Source organism: Vitis vinifera, chromosome 9 (assembly GCF_030704535.1).
Source record: "Vitis vinifera cultivar Pinot Noir 40024 chromosome 9, ASM3070453v1".
Classification (NCBI taxonomy): domain Eukaryota; kingdom Viridiplantae; phylum Streptophyta; class Magnoliopsida; order Vitales; family Vitaceae; genus Vitis; species Vitis vinifera.
Window position 1 is genome coordinate 12,571,468 of NC_081813.1, and position 22,001 is coordinate 12,593,468.

Here is a 22,001-nt window from a genome sequence, read left to right on the forward strand (position 1 = left end):
AAAATATCTTTCTCCTCTTGCCTCGCTTGCTTGTCAAGCAATGCCCTCAAAAATATCCCTCTCCAAGCTTTCCAAAAACTCTCCTCCCTGCTTCTGGAAATCCCCCCTCGGCAGCTCACCCCCAAAACTCCATCCTCTCCCCCAGAAAATCTCTCTCTACTAAAAAAAAACCACACAAAAGCTCTCTCTCTAAAAGATCTCTGCAGCCTTCTCTAAAAGCAACCACACTGCCCATATCTCTTTTCTCTCCCGGATTTGCCCCTCCAACCATCTCTGCAGCAAAACCACCTCCAGGAGTCGCTCCCCCTCTAACAGACTCTGAACGCCCCCTGCATATCCCCCTCCAGGTGTCGCCTCCTGATAGCTCTTCAAAAAGCAATATCTGATTCCATAGCAGCCAATCAAAAGACGCCATGTGGTCTCCTGGGGTTGCGACACTTGGCAAAACAAGCTACATGAAAGTGCATGAAACCAGCCCCAAAATGGGGGTCTACAATTATATATAATCTTAAAAAGTCACTTATAATATTCTCTCAAAAAATACTCATAATTCTAAAAGAAAAAAACATATTTCCACACTCTCAATAAAATTCCCATTTCTTTCTGAATGGACCTTACTTTAATTTTTTTGCCTTAATCGTGAAGTGGTATTAAATTTGTTAGTCCTTGAAATTGGATTAGATTCCATTCTCAAGTTGAATTGAACCCACCACGAATGTGGCGCAAATGTCCTATGACAGCTTTTGGCACATGGAGGGCCCTCGAATAAAAGAGAATCTTCATCCTTCACTGTCATAGTCATGTGAAGGATATTTTTTTAAAATATTATTTTTGAAAAATATAATAAAATTTTGTAAAAAATAAAAAATAATCTATTAAAAATTTAAAAGAGATAAAACAACAGGGTATTCATAAATTTAACCACCCTGTTTTTTTTTTTTTTTCATTTCAAATATTTATATATAATTTAAAAAAAAAGAATTATTTTTATAAAAAAAATATTGATATTCTTATTAAAATAAGGTTAAAAAAATGAAAAATTAATATTTATATATAAGTTTCTAATGATTTTTATAATCAAATGACTCGAAAATAAATAATATATACTATTATCCTTATGCTATGTGTGTTTTGTTATATAACTTTTCTTTTTAAAATATATGGGTTTACTTTTTACCCTAACTAATTTTTTTTTTTTTTATGTTAGAATTAATATTTTGAAAAAACAAATTCCTTGAAACGCATTTTACCTTTCAATTTTTTGTTTAGTTATATTTTAATTCTTCAAAATCTACCTTTGCACTTTATTTTTCTTCATACTTAGAATTGAAAAAACCAAATTTGAGTTGATAAATTTAAAGTGAAAATTTTCAAACATCTTCCCAACTTATGAATAATGGTAATGATCTATTTGTGGTCATTCTAAAAATTATTCAACCTTTTATTTTATTATATTTATCATTATCCCAATTGGAAAGTAATGAAATGAAATAATTTATTTTGAATTGGTTTAAGGTTATAAATTTGAAAAACTTTAAATCGAGTAAAAAAATTTTAAAAATTCATTTGAACGGGTTATTTTCCATTGTGTTTCTTGTTGAGGGATAAATGATTCCTTATTATGTTTTATATAAATATGAAAATAAATTAACATTGTTGATCCATCAATTTTGAATAAAAGTGGAATGATTTTAAAAGAAATATTAATTTGATTTTTGGTTTTAAAAAGTAGATAAAAATATCTTTTAATTTTTCCAAAAAGCTTTTAAGGATTTGAAAATCCATGATTTATAAAAATAATAATGCCTAAAAACGTACAAAAGAGAAATAAAAAATAAAAAAAAAAACAAAAGTTAAGGGCCAATAAGAGGAAAAGACGAGAAAGGGATAGAATTGAAATTTTGAAAAGATCAACTTGAGAACTTGACAAAAGTCTGTAAAGGAAATTATGGCTCCGGCCCACCCTTTTTGATTACTCCCCCTTATATAGTCACGAGCCATATCGCACAGTACATTAGACATGGATGGAAAGATAAACGGACTACTAAGATAAAAACATCCATTAAATAGTCATAAACCTCAAAATATTAGTAGTTGAATTTTATTGAAATATAAAAATGTTAAATAAGAAGTATGGTAGTATAAAAATTAATTAAAACTTAAAAAAATGATAAAATAAATAATAATATACATATTAACATTATTTCAATTAATGTTTATGATATTGGATAATAATTTATCTCGTTTGATATTATATTTAATACTAAAATATTGATCCATTTGGTTTAAATAAATTGATAATTAAAATTAATTAATTTATTCAAATTTTATTTTAATATTTAATAGACGTCCAAACTCCAATGTTACTTAAATAGTTAAATGTAGCATATCAACCGGAGATCACGATAAGGTGTCCAACTATGGGGTTAGGTGAGTATATAAATTTGGTGTCTTGAAACATTGAAATTTGGCGGAAATATTGAGCAAAAAGGACACAGGAAAGCAATGAGGTAGATGACTCATGGCGTAGACCTGGGTCTTGCGTTGACGAAGAAGAAGTGCAAGCTTACATATAGGGCGGGGTATGATAGGGCAAAGACGCTGAAAAATCGAAGGAAGGAGGCGGAGAGATATAGCCATAGCTGTCCTGCTTTGCTGTTTAAGGAAACAACTGAAGCTGTCGCACCAGTTGTTTCCTTCGCAATCTCTTCTTGAGACGCTAATCGTAAGCCCCTCTAAGGCTCTCTCGTTTCTCTGTTCCAACGTTTCCTGTTTGTTTGATTTACAAATTAAAAAGAAAACCTCTTCGGAGGAGCTTTACTTTATTTGGAATCATCGATTAATTTTTTAAGTCAAATCTGGAAAACGGTGAAGAATTGGCAGTTAAGATTAAGAATTTTCGGATAATTGTGTTGTGATTAATCAGATCGAACAATTTAGGGCTTGTGATTACTGGAATTATTAAGTACTTTGTAGAATTTTGGTTTTCTTGCAGAGTCGAGGATAATTTATATGTTGATATATTGATCGCTGCTGTGATTTCAAGCTTGTAATCTTCCGATAAATCTTAGATTTTTCATAAGGCAGTTTTTCCCCCTTTTCCTTTTTCCCTTTTCTCTTGGGCATTTTTGTTACACTGGACTTTTCTCATCCATTCCCATCATCAGAAGGAAATAAAAAAATGATTATAATAGAAATGAAAAATAGTGGAATTTCAATTGATTTCTAAGAGGAGATATTTTGATTCGTGCAAGAAATGATATCCAACATGTTAAAATTATTATTTTATCCATTCATTTCTATTTCTATCAGGTGTAAAATCTTTTTATGGTTAATTTTTTATTTGTTGAGTAAATATTATTTTTCTTTGCCGACCTGTGTTATGATGCTTTATAATACTTATTTTTATGTTAAAGAATAAACAATATATTTTTTTAGAACCCGTTTGATAGTGATTCTAGAAAGCGCTTTTAATATTTTTAATACTTAAAAGTAAAGGTATTTGATAAGTTGTTTTCTAGAAACACTTTTTAAAGAATAAAAAACCAAAATTTCGTGTGAATAAGATGTTTTTAAAAATATTTTTTATTTATTTTGATTTTGTTCAAAAATTGTAAATTTAATTTAATTCAAATCTTATTAAAAATAATTATAAATAAATTTAAAAATATGAATAACACTCTTATAATAAATAAGAATAATTTAATTATAAATAATATTTTATTTAAAATGAATTTGAAAATTAATCAAATTAAATTTTCAGGTGTAACTGAACCAAATTTTTCATTACATACATGTACACATTTAATGCTCAATTATGAACAAAGCATTCTAAAACTTTTAATTTAGTCGACAATTAACCAATCAGGTTTTTGAATTCCAAATTATTCTTAAAAGTTAGAAAATTCATTAAAGAATTTAAAGTATTGATGATGTCTCATTTAATTTAGAATTTATTTACCCAGTGAAGAACTTTACAAAATGCAATTGTGTGTATAAGATAAACAATAAAGTGATTCATAATGTATTAGTTCTGATATATTTTTTTTAGTGATTATATCTATTTTTTGAAATTTAAATTATTTTAAAAAATTAAAAACTCATTTATAAATTCAATACAAAGCCTCGTTTGATTTGACATTTATTTCTTTAATGAGAAAATTTATAAAAAAATATAGTTATATGTATAAGATAAACGCTAAAGTTATTCTAAACCAATTTTATACATCAAGTTCTAATATTAATTGGATTATTATTTGAGCTTCAACATATGTTTAGACTTGTTAATGAATCTTATACATTCAATCTTGCTTGATTTGAAGTCTATTTGTCTAGTGATTTTTTTTTGAAAAATATGGTTTTATGTAGAAGAGAAACAATAGTCATTGTAAACCGATTTTAGTTCATAAATTTTTTGTATTTATTGGGTTACTATTTGAAACAAGATTGAAGTTTATTTGTAAAGTGAAAAAAAAAATCTGAAAAATATGGTTATATGTAGAAGAGAAACAATAGTAATTCTAAACCAATTTTAGTTCACAATTTTTTTTTGTATTTATTGAGTTACTAATTGAGTTTCAAATTATTTTTTAAAATTACTAGACTTGTTAATGAATCCAACGTATTAAGTTTTGCTTAATTGGGAGTTTATTTATGTAGTGAAAAAATTTGTAAAATTATGATTATATGTGAAAAAAAAACTAGCAAATTCATTGAAAATGAATTTTGATTTATGACTTTCTATTGTTAATTTGATTGGTTTTGAGTTTGATAACTTTTTAATACTTATTGAATTAGTTTTTGAGCTTTAAATTATTGCTAAAAATAATTTTTTTGTATCAAGTGTTGCTTGATTTAAAATCTATTTGCTTAATAAAACAATTTAGAGAAGTTCAAAGAAATTTAAATAAGCGCATGTGTTTTAAAGGAATTTCATGTTTGAATATTTTTAGTATTAGTATTAGGTGGTGGAGAAAGAGAATGAAAGAGGCAACATAGTGTTATACTTTATTTGCTTTTTATAGTTTTTATTTATTTTTATTTCTTTATATTTTCCTTTTTGTTTTTAGAAACCGGTGAAAACAATCTCTACTTGTTCTCTATTTCAATTTGTTTTTTAAAAATGTTTCTTGAGAATAAGGACCAAACAATACTATAAATTTTTAAAAACAATTTTTTGTTTTTAAAAACAGAACATTATTTTTGAATCATATTACCAAACACACTCTTATTATTATTATTTTTTTTAAAAAACTCTCAAAAGATGTTTTTTAAAATAAACAATGTGTATGGATGTTATTACCAATTTATTTCTTTTTCCATTCTCATTCTCATTTACCTAACATTGAAATGGAAATACATAATCATTTCAATCTTATATTTCTATGTGTATTCACACACAAGAATTGGAATCACTAAATAAGATATAGGAATGAAATAAAATATTCATTCTCATTCTCCATTCCCCATTTTTATGTACCAAACATGACCTTATGCCATGTTTACTAACTTCAAAAGGAATGGGAATGGGGGAAAGGAATGAATGAAAGGAAAGACTATGTTTAGTTTTTGGAAACTTTGGAGAAACTGTGAGGTAAAGAAAATAAAGAGGAAAAGTAGGAAGGAAAGAAGATGGAGAGGAAAAGTAGAAAGAAATAAAAAATGAAGAAAAATAAAAGAATAAATTTAAAGTCAATAAATTATTTGTATATACATCTTCAAATTTATTTAACTTGTTTTAATTCTTATATATAAACAATAAATAATTTGAAAATATATAAGTTTCTAATTAATTTTCTTTTGTATTTTCCATAAAAACCAAATATGAAAAAAAATCATTTTCTTTAACATTTTTTTCCCCTTTTCTTAGCACTTTCTTGGAATCATAGCCAAAGAGAATTAGAATCATGAATTCCATTGAAGCATTTACTTGAAGTGAAGGAAATGGAATAAAAAAACAAAATCAGAATCAGAAAAACTGAATCAGAACTAGAATGCAATTAATTGCTTCTGAAGTGTTTAATGTGGAGGAAATAGAATGAAATTGGTTCTTTGAACGTTGGGTTGAACTTTTAGCCATGCTGAATTGGTTCTTTGAGGATACAGAGACCATAAGTACTCCTAATTTTATCAAAAACAAAAAGGAAAAAGAAATAACAGTCCTTACTACACAATCAAATTGAAGCAATTTGGAGAGGCAAAACAAAAAATTCAACCATTTTTTGTTTTGTTTTCTTTTTAAGCATGCTTTTTCACAAGGGTCGTTCTGTTCCACCCATTCTCATTTCAAATATTGAGGTTCTTGTTGGGAACATTTTTGAAAGCAATTATTAAAAAATAATTTTAAAAATTTTTTTTAGGAATAATTCTTGAAAATAGTTCCTTCTTTTTTTCCACTTAAAGCTAATAACACAGCTTCTCCTTGACTTTCTTTTTGTTGCAGTGAATTAAAAATGGCCGAGTCAGTTGTTGGCTTTGCTGTGGAAAGACTTGCCTACTTACTAATTCACAAGGCAAGTTTCTTATTGGAGGTGAAGGATCAAGTTGAGCAGATGCAAACTGAGCTGAGAAGGATGCAATGTTTCTTAGAAGATGCTGATGCAAAACAAGAAGAAGACAAGAAAGTCCGCAACTGGATTGCAGAGATAAGAGAAGTTGCTTATGATGCCGAGGATGTTGTAGAAAATTTTATTCTTCATGTTGAAAAGGAAGGAAAAATCCGAGGGATGGTGAGGCAGATGGACTTTTCTGTTGGATCCAAGATTCAGGATATCCAAAAGAAGATTTCTGATCTCACTAGAAGTTTAGAAACTTATGGTATAAAAACTGTAAGAGAAAGTGAAGCTTCGAGTTCTAGATATGAGTTGCAGCAACGAAGAAGGCGAACTTATCCCCATTTGATTGAAGAGGATGTTGTTGGATTGGAGGAAAATGTGAAGGAATTGGTAAACTATTTAGTGAGAGATGAGAAGTGCCGAGTCGTTTCCATTTGTGGTATGGGTGGTTTGGGGAAGACCACTCTTGCCACAAAGGTTTACCATCAAACTGATGTTAGGAGTTACTTTGATTCTTTTGCTTGGGCTTACATATCTCAACAATGTCGACCACAAGATGTCTTGCAGGGGATTTTCATTGATCTCTGCTCTCCTAAAAAAGATGAGAGGAAGGTGATTACTACCCAAAAAGTGTTATTTTACACCTTTAAGTCATTATGTTTTAAGCACTTTTGTGTAGTAATTCTTCATCTTTATTCCAATTGGCATGTTAAGGACCTAGCAATGACTCCTAATCATATTTGTGGCTAGTTTTAGTGTTTTTGACATCTTTTTAGATCATTAAGACAAGTCATCCAAAGGAGAAAACCAAAGAAAACCAAAGAGAAGCAAGGAGGAAAACAGAGGACAGCAGCTGCAGTTTTCTTTGGCACTTTTGGAGCACTTCCCGAAGTCCATTTTTTACATTCTATATACCATTTCAAAGCTTAGGAAGTCAAGAATCCAACGCTTCAAACCGTGTACGATTTGGAGCTGAAACGAGGAAGATATGGCCTTCGGAAAAAAACTGCTCCAGGTGTGCGAATGGTGTGCAAAATTCGCACACCCCCTTAGCTGTGCAAATGGTGTGCGAATGGTGTGCGAAACTCGCACACCCCCCTCAGGTGTGCGAAAATTCGCACACCCCATGCGTGGTGCGAATTTTCCTCTGTTTTTGCCGACTCCACTTTAGATATTTTCTTTTGTATTTTTTGATGTAATTTCCTTTCTTCTCCTTGTAACAAGCCAATCACAAGCTTTGATTTTGTAAAAACTATATAAGGGGTGGAAATCACCTCTTGGAGGTATCACGCGTGTTATGTTTTACACTTAGAAAAATATACAGAGCTCTCTCGTTTTCCCTTTTCTCTTTACTATTTTCTTTTTCTTGGAAGCCAAACAACCTCTGAGGATGTTTTCTCAGAGGATGAGAGGCTAAACTTTTGGTTTCTTGGAGTGATGGAAGCTAGGTGAAAAGTCTAGATGCAAGGTGGAAAACGCTCGTGCCTTAAATACAGGTAGTTGAAGTTCATAAATGGCTTTTAAATCCAAAGTTTTGCTTTAAATCCCTTAGAATCACTTTGAATGGCCAATACATGGTAAGCTTCAGGTCTCTGTGGATGCTTATTGCTAGATCCATATCAGTCCATTAGTTATCATGTACGAGCCATTGGAAAGTGGTTCAAGGTGAAGACCCATAGTGTCTAAAGCCATTAATGGACCTTGACTACCATTTCTATTGATTTTTATGGATTAAATCTTCATTGTTAAACCTATACCGGTTTGGGAAATAACTATAGGTTAAATCCCCAATGCGAGGAGAAAAATCCGGAATTTTCCACTTTGCATTCTAAACTTGATCCTAGCAATCTTGAGCTCCGGGAGACTTTCTTTCTTCCATTTTTAATTAGTTTATGTTAATTTAGTTTCAAACACTTTCAAAACAAATTTTATTTTCTTTTAAACTCTAAGTTTTTGATAAAGGAAATCATTAAATTCAATTCCTAATCATATCACTAGTAGAATGAAAACCCATCCCAGAGTTTGACCCTAGAGCCACTATACTATAGTAGCTTTGCTACACTAGTATGAGGTCATAGGTTTTATAAATGTTTTTGATTAAATGACCCGACTGGATTTACATGCGCGAATCAGAAGGGTATTTTACAAATGAGGTATGAAGAGCTTGCCAGTAGTCTCTATGAATTCCAAAAAAAAACAGAAATCCCTAGTGATTCTCGATGACATTTGGACTAAGCAAGCATGGGACAGTCTGAAACCTGCCTTTCCAATTGGAAATGGCGGGAGCAAAATAATCATCACTACACGCAATAAAGATGTAGCTATCCATGTAGATACACAAGGCTTGGTCCATGAACCTCAGTGTCTAAATCTAGATCAGAGTTGGGAGCTGTTAAAAAAGAAAGCAATGTTTCCAGAAAGAGGTCTAGGTAGTTTCTCATTCCATTCCTACTGCTATATTGTTATTTGGGTTAAACTTCAGTGGGTTAGAATCCATGTTAACCCTAATAATAGTTGCTCTATTTTTTTTTTTGTTTTATTTTTTTGCACATATATTGCTATTTAAGTTTTAAGCTATAGTGGGTTTGGATCTGATCCATGGATGTTTTGTTGTTTATTGTATCAAAACAAAATTTATAATCTAATTCAACTATCTAAAGGTAACTTTTGTCCAATAAAAAATGGCTTTTAATGGAAATTACGGTAGTATATCGGTTTAGGTATCATCCATGAGGATGATGAATGTGTTAGGCAATCAAGAGGAAAAATGGTGAGAATTGAGATGATGATGATGATGAAAATGAGATAGTGAAGAATTAGCAATGAAATTTGAGAAAATTTGATTGTAAATGAAAACATAAAATTGACCAAAATTAGAGAAAATTCCATCAATAAAAAAGTTCTCAGATTACGAATTGATTAGAAATCAATTTCTATGGTAAAAAGGTCATCAAGATCTATTTTTGATCAAGTTAGATTGAAGATCTTAAAATCTCACCTAAACCAATATTTGATTTAGCTTTAAATCTAGATCCATTGAAATCTCAAATTAGGAATTCTAATTTCACTAATTAATTATTCACAAGTAAGCTTAATTTATCTTAAATCATCTTCCAATGATTCACACAATGCAACTATTCAATCTCATTAAATTTAGATTTTAGAATTTGATGAATTTACCTAATTTGCACTCATTCAAGACAATTTGAAGAGAAAAACTCCCAAATTTCAGTCAATGAATAAACTCAATCAAAATTACCTTTTAATCTTAGCTTCAAGTGACTAATCCACCATAGATTTTGACTCTAGATCCTTCTTTTTCCAAGAAAAATGAAATCTAGCTACTCATGCTTGGAGATTTGGTCTCATAAGGCATGTTTGGCTAGTGAGAAAATGAAATAAAATAAAACTTCTATTAAGAGAGATAAAGAGAAAAATCTGTAAAATAGTTTCAAATCCAAAAGTGCAACAAGTAAAAGTCCCAAATGAGAGTTTTAAACTTCTATTTATAGGAAGATTACATTAATGGAGACTTGGCATCATCTTAGAGGTCTTTCGGAATCTTCCAAATTCAAAAAAAATTGAGATTTGTGCCAAAATCACAATTTTGCACGAGAACTGGCAATTTTGCACGAGAACTGGCAATTTTGCATGAGAACTAATAGTTTTGCACAAGCATGCGAAACGGAAGTTAGTCACATGTTCATGCGAAATTAGTTCACATATACTCCTTAACTCCCTACAACCATTATGCTCCTCTATCCCAATTCACACGATTGTGCCAAATTTCACATGTACGTGTGAAATTCTCATCTCTCTCTTTTTCAATGCTTTTCAATCTTCTTTCTTCCATGATCAATTAAATGCATCATTTACACCTTAAAATCAATTCACAACTCAAAATATGGTTAGTAACCATTGCAAGAGAAACAATATGTTAATCGAGTATTTTAGGTAGAATTACTATTCAAAAGATGTGAAATTCATGAGAATTATTATTTAAAATATGTTTTTTTTAAAGTAATAATTAGGATCCATCTTTAACTCTAATATCAATAGCATCATTTCATTTTTAGGGTAGCTATCATGCTTTGACTTCAGTTAGCTAGTCTCTTCCTACAGCATTGCAAATCATCTACCAAAAATACACTATAGCAGAACTGAAGAAGCAAATCCTTCAGGGTGCATGATAGATAAGAGGCAGAGGGCAGTAGGGGACTGTCTGAATGGACTACCTTGCCTTTCTTTTCAAGGTGGCATGCCACTTTTGAATATCTGGTGTGAGCAAAATGCCAAAAGGAAAAAAAAAAAATCATCATTATAGGATTGTGCATGAAATTCTATATCTAATTGTTGGAGGGCTATATGTTTGGTAACAAAGCTTAGTCATGCATTTAGGAATGAAATGGAGCATATCATTATGGTGCTGTTTGGATACCTTTCTGTTTCCCGGTTTTTATTTGTTTAAAAATTATTTTAGAAACATGTTTCCTTCTTGTATTTTTTCATGCTTTTATATATAAGAATAATATTTCATTAATATGAGTAAACTGAAAAAATCTGGTTGATATTCATGAACAGTTTTTTCCTTTTAATTTAATTTTTAAGAGAATGAACTTTAAGAAAATGGCTACCTTTTTTTTTTTTGGATATTTCTACTTAGGAGGTCAATGTTTGAAGCTAGATGATCATTTTGTGTATTTCCTTTTATTTTATGATCAGTGAATAGTAAATAGATTTCTGTTTTTTTCCTGTTGAAATAGGTAAGAAAATGTTTGTGTTCTTTGCTTCTAAAAATAACAAAATAAATATATATATATATATATATATTCAAATTATACCCCAACTCAATTTAATATTTCTCATGTTTGGTTGGTTGAATGTATTATAGGATAGATAAGAGATAGGATGATACATGTTATGTCATCTTTGAATGGTGATGAAATAGGATAAGTTATCTTATCATTATCATATCTCATGTTTAATAAGAAAAGAATTAAAAAAATGTGAATATTGGACCTATATTATTTAACATAATATTTTTTTATTAGTAAAAGCAATTGTATTAAGAAAGCCTAAAGTACACTTGAAAGTATACATGATGTATACAAGGCAACAAAGCCAAAAGGAAAAGGAAGAGCAAAAAATCACCCCCTTACTTATATCCCAACGAATCAATGAAATCGAAAATGGACCAAGATTTACAACCTACATGCAACCTAACCCAATCTAAAAACATGTACTAAAAAGACTGTAAAATAGCTTGATCTGCTAGTTTGGTATCTTCCAAGACTCTTTTGTTTCTCTCCTTCCATAAGGTCCAAAATAAACATATAGGGGCTACATTTCATGCCTTTTTTCTTTTCTTTCCAACAAAGGAGCCGTTCCAACTAAGTATGGTTTCCTTGATAGAATTGGGCATAACCCACTGAACACCAAAAAGAGCAAAAATAAGGTGCTAAATCATAGTTGCCTTAAGACAGTGAATAAGCACATGATTTGCTAATTCTTCTTCCGCTTTACATAAAAAGCAACTACTTGGTAAAATCCAAACCCTCATTTTTAATTGATCCATAGTTAGAATTCTCCTTTAAATAGCTTCCTAAGCAAAAAAGCTAACCCTCTTCGGAACCAAAGGGTTCCAAACTATGCTTGAAGGGAACTCTCTACCGTTGCAAGGAACTAGGGATGAGTAAAAGGACTTAACTGTAAAGAGGTTTTTCTTTAAAACTCGTCAAGACATGACATCCTCATTGTCCCTTCTAAGCGATTGTCCGTGTAACCTTCTGAAAAAAGCTTCCACCTCTTCCAGTTCCTAATCATTGTTAAGTCTTGTGAATACATGGTTCTAGTGACCCTCTTCCCCAGATTGATCCCACAATTGAGCTACCCAAGCATCTTTGGAGGAGACAAGAGAGTACAAGTTTGGAAAAGACTCTTCCAAGGAATCCTCTTCGCACCACCTATCCTTTTAGAACCGCACTCTTCTACCATTCCCCACCTTAAAAGCCACCCTTTTGCTAAACTCCATCCATCCACCCATTGCTAATCGCCTTCCAAAGCCCAACTCTGCAACCTTCCCTTGAAGCACCAGAACACCAATCTCCCATTTCTTCTCCATATTTCCCTACAATCACTTGTTTCCATGAAGGCTCATTCTCAGATGCAAATTTCCAACACCTTTTTCCAAGAAGAGCCTTATTCAACATAGATAGATTTTTGATACCTAAGCCCCCATCCTTTTTTTCCACATAGAAAATAAACCAATTCACTAAATGTGACCTACTTTGGGAGACTCCTCTCCCCCAAAGGAAATCTTTTTGAATTTTCTCTAACCTTAAGCACACCTTGTGAGGAATGACAACCAACGGCATAAAGTAGATTGGGAGGTTAGAGAGAGTGCTCTTTACCAAAGTTAACCTCCCTCCTTTGGACAAGTACCGTCCTTTCCACAAAGTGACCGTTTCCGAAATCTCTCCTCCACTGCATCCCCAACACATGGGGATTTGAAAGTGGCTTCCAAAAGAATGCCCAAATAACAAGAGGGAAGAGAGCTCACCTTGTAGCCTAACACCCTAGCCAACTCCTCAAAATTAGGAACCACCCCCATTGGAATCAACTCGCTTTTGTGAAGATTGATTTTTAATCCGAACATCGCTTCAAACCACGTGAAAGCCCAACTCAAGACCTCCACATGTTCCTTGCTTAAATCACAAAAAAGTAGGGTATTATCAACAAATAAAAGATGAGACACTGCCATCACTTCCTCTCCAACTAGCCATGAACTCAAGATAGCCTCCTTGTAAAGCCCTCTTCAATATACAAGACATCGCCTCCATTGCCAAAATGAAGAGGAAAGGAGAAAGAGGATTTGCCTGTTTTAGGCTTCTAGAACTTTGGAAAAAGCTTAGTGGGGAACCATTAAACAAGATTGAGAAATGAGTTGAAGAAATATGCCACCTCATCCAACTAACCCACTTAGCCCCAAACCCCATCTTTTCCATGATATTTAACATAAGATTTAATATGTATAAAATGCTTTTATATATTTAATAATATTTTTAAATATTTTAATCATGAATGTTAATAACAAACAAATAAAAAATAAAAAAATACTAAATTAGCAATTGTAATAAGGTTAAACATGAGAAAGATTTCATAATTTTTTTTAATAACAAATATTAGGATTCAATATATTTTTTATTGTAAAAAATCGAACATTGAAACGTGATATTTATGTTTTTAATTTCATTATTTTCTACAAACCAAACATAAGCATATTATGACACATTCCATTGGATATAATATCTTAGAATATCATTTTCGTTGGATATAATATCAATGGATTTCATATCCTATTGAAAATGATATCGTATATGCATCGTTTGTTCTTTCTTATCCATCAATCAAGAATAGGCTAAGGGGTGCCAAAGGTATAAGGAACTTCTTAGGATATTAGTGGTAGGATTATCATTAATGATATTTGCCATAATTTTTCATCTAATGATACAAAAAAATCCAATTCTAATTATGGCTAGTTTCTTATAGAACTTGGTTTACAAGAGTAAAGAACAAGTTTCCTATAGGACTTGGTTTACATTACTCAAGAATTGAGAAATCTCTAGCATGCAACCTTCTCATTCACTTAATCATTATAGTCTTATAACCTATTCCACAAATTTTGGGAAATGAAATATTGGTCATTGTTTAGATACTCAACATTTTGGGAAATTGGCTTTTTTGTTTCCTTTTCCAATTGTATTTTTAGAACTCAATCAAGCTTCTTTGATTTAAGTCTAGATTTTGCTATTGAAATAAAATTTGGGATACTCATTATCAATGATGTTCCTAGATCCTAAATTTCCAAATCAAAGCATTTTGCATTGTGGATCCATTATATTTAATGTATTATAGTTATAACATGCAAACTATACTAGTTTTGGCATTGACTTGCAGTATGGTTAATTTCAATGCCATTTTTTGTTGAAAAAGTTTATTTATTTTATCTTCTTTTTTATTTTTATTTTTAATTTTTTTTTTAATGTAGGCATTAAGAACTTGTTCATCCGAATATTGAACTATATTTCACCACATGGAGTTTCACTAATCACAATTTGTTATTTTAGTTTCCTTGATTATAAAAAATTTAATTACTTTATTGTTAGCTCCAAAAGTAGAACTTGTTAGAAATTATTAATATATTTAGTTACTATATTGGAATGACTTTTTTTTCATTATAAAGTAAAGGTAAATTAGTCTTTATTTTTTTTATTAGGCCTATTTAAATTCTAATGGTGTTGTACCTATTTTCAAGAGAATTCATGATAAAAAATCCTAGATTTTCTTTTCTTTTCTCTCTTTTCTCTTTGAATTTTTTTGGATTTCAACATTGTATCAGAGCAAAATCGATTTTTTTACTGGATATTTTGATTTAGAATCTCATGGAAGAGAGTTTAATCTCATACATTACTTTCGCGAATCTGCTCGATCGTGGAATTCTTTTTTTGTCATAAATGATCATGGGATATCATAGTGGGTGATCACATCATTCTTTTCCTATTTAATCCTAGTATTTAATTTCGTATTTGTTTTCTTCGGTTTGTATTTGCTTTTTTTGTTTGGTAGTTATTTGTTCGTCATGGCTAGTGAATGAGATGATTATCTTGAATCTGTTAATGTAAGATTAGATAAAAAAATTATTCATATTGGAGTTATATGATGAACAATTTTTTAAAGGGCAAAAAGATGTGGGGTTATATTATTGACACTCTACACAAACTTATAGATGAAAATGATGAAAAATATGCATAGCAATTAGATGTTTGAGAAGTAAGCAATTAAAAAACTATCACTTGGATCAACAAACTCTGTTAATAATTCGATGGACATACAATTGGCGAAGTACGAAACTGTTAAGGAGATTTGGGAACATTTGGAAAGATTGCATACACAATCTGATTTTATATTTCCCCTATTTGTTTTTTGGACATGAATCCAAATTTTGTTTGTCTTTGTTTGTTAGATATGAATCTAAATTCTATCTATCCCTTCTTCTTCTATGGTTTTGTGTCTTCTCTCTCTCTTCCTTGATCTCTTTTTCCTTGATAGTTTTATGTCAACTTCTATCTTTCTTTCCTTGATGGTTTTAGTTTTGTGTTTTCTTTTTTCTTTTTCTTCTTCTCTCTTTCCTTGATAGTTTTAATTTTATGTCTTCCATTACTTCTTCTTCCTTGAGCATATACTTTTCTTTTCTATTCATATTGAATCTCATAAAGTCTCGAAGTCTGACCTTGTTTGTATTGATATTTTCTTGGATAATACAAATAGTTTTTATGTAGATATTGGTACTTTGATTTTTGATTGTCATGCACCTTCCTCTCCTCCTATGGCTACTCCAACACTTTTTGAAATTGTGGATTCTCCTCGCCCACATTCTTCTTAACCTCTTTAGGCTATGATTGAGGAACTTTTTGCTTTGCATAAGATTGATACTTGGTATTTGGTACTTCGATTAAGTTGTATAAAGCTCGATTGGTTGGTAAGGGATTTTCTTAATAGTATGATTGCAAAGTTGTTTATCAAGTCACACCTTACTTTCGTGTTTTCGGTTTTTTGGTTGACAAACTCTCAGTGCTTCTTGCAACTACATCGTGAGTTTGTGAGGGATGTTAGAAATTGTTAATATATTTAGTTAGTATATTAGAATTATTTCCTTTCTTTATAAAAGCAAAGGTAAATTAGTTTTTATTGTCTTTTATTAAGCCTATTTAAATTCTAATGGTGTTGTACTTATTTTCGAGAGAATTCATAATAAAAAATTCTAAATTTTCTTTTCTTTTCTCTCTTTTTCTCTATGAATCTGTTTTGGATTGCAATAGAACTTCATACTAGAAAGGGACTAGGATTTGGGTAGATACACAAATTGACTAATGTACTTATGATTTTTCATTCACAAATTAATAATCAACTTCTTTGCTTGAAAAGCAATGGTGTAGGAATCACCAAATTTATGGATGAAACCGTAAGTTTCACAAATTTAAAAAACATGTAGCATAAGTTAATTCATTAATACCAAAAGTTTGTGAGTTATTAAACTCTAAGTTGAGTTGATAATTTAAATTAGAATACTAAATGATACTGCTAGAATATTTCTTTTTACCCGAAGTACAAATGATGAAATTTTAGATGAGCAGTGCAAAGGTAGAATAAAACTATGAAACCTATGAACTTAGAAGGAAACATTTTTAAAAGTGAACTTATTGGGTAAATTTGTTGTGTAACTTATTTGTTCTCACAAGTCTAGGTAGGGCTTACAAGCTCATAAGTACATTACACTTATTTTCAAGCTAATGGTATTCAAACAACTTGATTCAGGAAGTCTGAAAATTGTCGTTCATTGTTGGAAAGTGTTCCAAATTCCTAATTAGTGTAGATTCCTTTTTGTAAAGAAATATTATATAGAATATTTCCTAAGTTGATATATTATTGTAATATTAGGTTTTCTTATATAATAATGAAGGTTGTTGGAAATATCTCTATATATATTATAGGTTATAAGGAGAAAAAATCATGAGATGAAGATGAGCTTGTAGATATTATACGAGGTGGATAGAGATGTGAGGAAGAACAGGAGATACTCAGTAGAGTGAGGGAGCTCATGGTAGGGTACGAATATAAGGAATGGGGAAATATGGGATGTTTTGATAACCCAATAGTTGTATTTGGCTTTTTCCTCTGTAATATTCTCTATTGTATGGTCGAATGATTCTCTCTCATCCGATAATGTAGGCATAGTTGGTCGAACCACGTTAAAACCCCAAACACCTTTGTATTGATTATTTTATCTTTGTGTTGATTATTTTATCTTTGTGTTCTTAAACTAATATGTTTGCATTAACTTTCCTGGCGCAACATTTATTTTATTTGAAACATTCCTTATTTGAACCTGTTCTTAGAAATTGGTTACATCTACTTCTCAATTATGTGATTTGAATTGATTGGCTAACTTTTAATTATGTATTAATTTGGTCTTTTGTTGTTCTTTAGACTTTGCATGGGAGAATTTGGGGAAGCAAATGGTTGGTATATGCGGGGGATTGCCACTAGCCATTATTACTCTTCGAGGACTTTTGCCCAAAAAAAGAAGATTGAAAGAGTGGGAAATGATGTGTAGAAATATCAATTTATATCTACGAAGTGGTAAAAGACATGGTGAAGAAAATGGATTAATATCGGAGGTGTTAGCTTTAAGCTATTATGATTTGCCATATCAATTAAAACCATGCTTTCTTTATCTGGGTCTTTTCCCAAAGGATACTGAAGTATCCACCAAGAAATTGATACAAATGTGGGTGGCTGAAGGAATAGTTACATCTATGAATGAAGAAAAGGCAGAGGATATTGCAGAGCGTTACTTGGGTGAACTGATTGATAGGTGTATGGTTGAAGTAGGGGCAAGGAGCCTAACTGGAAGAGTCAAAACTTGTCGACTCCATGATCTCATGCGAGATTTATGCTTGTTAAAGGCGAAAGAGCAATCCTTCCTTCAAGGTATTCATCTTGGGCATGAGAAGGAGCCAATAACAGTTTTTTCTTCTTCCATGGTACCTGTAATGCCAACGGGTAAACTTCGCAGATTATCCATATTTTTAGGTGAACATGTTGATGGATTTGTCCCACCTAAAAATGAAAATTTTTCGCGCCTTCGATCACTTTTATTTTTCAATGCAAAAGATTGTAGGATAAGAGATTGGCAGTGGGCGAAACCCGTGCTTGAGGAATTCAAATTACTTAGAGTTTTACATCTTGAAGGATTTAAAACTGAAGGAGAGTTGCCTAAGACAATAGGGAGTCTCATCCACTTAAGATACTTGAGTTTAAAGAATAGTAGCATACGATCCTTACCATCATCCATAGGGAATTTGGGATGTTTGCGTACCCTTGATTTATCATTTGCTTTAGAAGGATATGTGCCAAAAATCCCAAATGTGATGTTGAAGATGCTACAGTTGAGACATCTATATCTTCCTTCAAAATTTACAGTAACCGGTGCTACCAAGTTGCGATTATCTGATTTGTGTCACCTAGAGACTTTGAGCTTGCTTGATGCAAGAAAATCTAATGTAAAAGAGCTTGTCAAATTAACTAGTCTCCGCAAATTAGAGATTGTTTCATTAGAAAGCTTTGAAGAGTTGGAGGTGATTTTCAATTCTCCAAGTCCCATCTTGAACAGCCTTCGGTCCTTGTCTGTGGAGATCTTGGATGATAGAGTTGAAGAAGGAAATTTGACACAATTTCTGCAGGCTTGTCACAATGACTTTTATAGATTGTCTATAGATGGTGCACTAAGCAAGTTACCAGATCCCAGCAAATTCAAGCCAAACCTATCCAAGTTAAGATTGTCCAAATCTAAACTTTTGAATGATCCAATGACAACATTGGGGAAGCTACCTCACCTAAAAGTTCTTGAACTAGGGGATGCATATGATGGAAAGAAAATGGTTTGCAGCTGTGAAGACTTTCCTCAACTTAATTCTCTTTTTATTTCTGACTTTCCCAAGTTAGAGGAGTGGACGATAAATGCAGGATCCTTGCCCAATCTCTTCAATTTAAAGATTAGACAGTGTGAACAAATGGAAAGAATTCCAAATGGATTGAATTTGATCGCCACCCTCCAAAAACTGGAGATTATATGGATGCCAGAGGCATTTGTGAACATGATTAAAGTTGAAGTCCAACATGTGCATTCCATCTCTCTCTCTATTGTTGAATGAGACTTTTGGGATCGATTGTTCATTTGATAGCTAATGAACTGCAATAAGGTAATTTATTTTTTCAAGAGTTCCATGCATTGATTTTTGTAGAGCAATTTTTCTCTCATCCCTCCCATGCTTCCCATTTCCTTTCCATCCGTTCAGAAACTTTTCCCTTTTCATATCTTTTGGCCCTGGTCTTTTGTTATTTTTGTAGGGAAACCTTTTTCATCCAATGGTTAAATTAAAAAAATTATAATTTGAAAACCATAATTTATGGAAGGGATTAGTCTGTTTTCATTTCTAGTTCCAATGTGAGGACCTCAGGTCCCGCATATGTTTCCTTGTATAGAAGCTTTGAAGATAGCAGGTACACAAAAGTAGGCTCTGCTTATTTTTTTCTTAAAGCAAGATTGCAGCCAGTGACCTTTTTGATGTATTGTTTTTATTATTATTCACTCTATTTTTAATATTTCTGACAGATCTTTTGTGATCATTTACAGGATAGGAGCAATATTGGAAGGTAGGGGTGTTTACTGTGCTTGGGCTCTTGTGGGGTTATTTTTTTCCAGTTGGGGTTTTAGGCCAGAATGCCCATAAGCTGAGCCATCAGATATATCTCTTTCTTCTAATGCAAAAACTAAGGTTAGAAATTTCCACAACCAATGAACATACTCTTCAGAGAGAAGCAATTATTTAGAGTGACTACTATGGAAAGGTGATTGCTCCTATTTATGTGATCAAACACGGTTTTTTTTTTAGGAGAAATAATCATTTGGCTGTACATGACATTGAACTTCTAGTATTGGGATTTAAGAAAATCTGAAACTGTGCTAGTTTCAACTTTTAAGAGGCAGTGTCTACTTCTCAATGATCTGCTTGAACAGGTTGTTTTAAATCAACTCCAATTGATACTCTTGATTTATAATGTCTAGGTGGCTAAAGTACCGATTCTTGCTGGAGTATGTGGAACTGATCCTTTCCACTGAATGGATTACTTTTGAACCTGTTGGAGGCAATTGGATTTGTTGGTATGCAAAACTTTCCAAATGATGGGCTTATTGATGGTAATGTCAGACAAAATCAGGAAGAGACAGGGATTGGATATAGGTAGCAGCCTAGAAGGTTAATTATAATTTACTCGTTTTCTCATCATAATTATTTACATGTGCTTTCACAAATTGTATTTTATACTTTTCTCATTATAATATATGTCCGACTGTCATAACAAAAAGGTGAAATCCATGAAGATGAAAATTAGAAACATATAGGGGCCGTATAAGAAGCTGGATTTTAGTTGAATAACATATTCTACCATCCCATTCAAGGGGAATAAGGTAATTAAACGAAGTGGCCTTGCTTTCTAGAAAAGGAAAATTGCACTTACTGTCACTTCCCATGTTAACTTGACGTTGTTTCCATTGGTTGAAGTGGACAAATGAGCTTTCATTTGGAGTGCACGCACTACACGCCTCAATATTGATTTTCATAAATTGAATTCCTAAATATTTCTCTATTCATAACTTCCATCTTTTTTTGTTGGTAATAGGTTTCTTTTTGTTTTTCATTTATTTTTTATATGTTGATAAGATTTTTGAATTTGTTCATAGATATGGTTTCAAAGGAAGAAAATTGAAGAAGTAACGAAGAAGAGCTGAAAAATAACTAGCTGCAATTTTGAATGTTCTAGCAAAATGTGTGAATTGGACCAGGGAAGGGGAATTTGTAGTAGCTTAAAAAGAGGATTTCCCATCACCATGCGAAATTTTGCATGAAGTTGCGAAATGGTCCAAAAGCATTTACATTTGTTGCTATTCACTTTGAAATTTTGCATGACATTAGCATGATTGTGCGAAAATGCCGGTGCTTGTGCAAAATGACCAAAGCTCGTGTGAAAATGTGTTTTTGGTGCCAAATTCCAGATTTTTGAATTTGGAAGTTTTTAGAAGACCAATGAGATGTTGCGAGTGTCCACTTAACTTTGGCTTATAAATAAAAACTTGAATTTCTTAGTGAGGACTTTTGACACTTGATTTTGAAATTTTCTAGAAACTCTTTCTTTTTCAATTGAATTCCCTATTTTCTTTCATTTTTCCTCATTTCCTTGGTATCCAAACATGTCTCGTGAGACCAAATCTCGTTTTTCTTGAAGGAAGGAAGATTTAGAGGTAAGATTTATAGTGAATTAGAGAAATGAAGTTTAATTGCTAAGATAATTTGATTTAATTGATTGATTAATTGAATTTTTAGGATTTTTTTCATCAATTTGTCTTGAATGATTACTAAAATGCAAATTGGGTAGATTTATTAAATTTTTAAAGCTAAATTTAATGATATTGAGTAATTACATTGTACGAATCATTGAAAGATAATTTAAGATGGATTAAATAGATGGTTGATCTTTTGGATTAAATTATCTCATTTGATAAAAAAATTCTAAATTTAAAACAAAATAAAAAATTAATTTTGATGAACATTTAGATTTTCAGTATAATTTGATGAATAATAAATCTTAATATATCTTAACATTTATTCATAGGGATTGTTTTCTAAAAAATCTTAACTTCAAGAGTTTCTTTTTATTAATCTTCTCTCAAAGTTTGATTATTTGACATGGAATTGATTTTACCAATTTAAAATTTTTATTATTTTCATTGTCATTATGAATTGTGAATCTATTTTTGTTTGATCACAT

At 31.3% G+C, this 22,001-nt stretch overlaps 1 protein-coding gene across 5 annotated transcripts; it reads left to right on the forward strand.

Moving 5' to 3' along the window:
• Window positions 1-2,398: 2,398 nt before the first annotated feature.
• Window positions 2,399-20,156, forward strand: LOC104880339 (putative disease resistance protein At1g50180). 5 transcript variants are annotated; one of them, XR_009466577.1, is made up of 4 exons: window positions 2,399-2,725; window positions 6,443-7,166; window positions 8,691-8,983; window positions 19,810-20,156. XR_009466577.1 is itself a non-coding variant. In XM_059739663.1 (3 exons), exons 2-3 carry the CDS (start codon window positions 6,453-6,455, stop codon window positions 8,775-8,777), a joined length of 801 nt encoding a protein of 266 aa, XP_059595646.1. In that variant the 5' UTR covers window positions 2,399-2,725; window positions 6,443-6,452; the 3' UTR covers window positions 8,778-9,092. The 5 variants fall into 5 exon arrangements, 3 of the variants coding, with proteins under 3 accessions (XP_059595646.1, XP_059595645.1, XP_019077584.1); XR_009466576.1 differs by lacking the exons at window positions 8,691-8,983; window positions 19,810-20,156 and adding an exon at window positions 7,658-7,906 and having other exon boundaries at window positions 6,443-7,618; XM_059739663.1 differs by lacking the exon at window positions 19,810-20,156 and having other exon boundaries at window positions 8,691-9,092.
• The last annotated feature ends 1,845 nt before the right edge of the window (window positions 20,157-22,001 follow it).

Excerpts from the sequence above, each read along its gene's own strand:
- LOC104880339 (XM_019222039.2), top strand. The coding sequence starts at position 17,630 with ATGGTTGGTATATGCGGGGGATTGCCACTAGCCATTATTACTCTTCGA.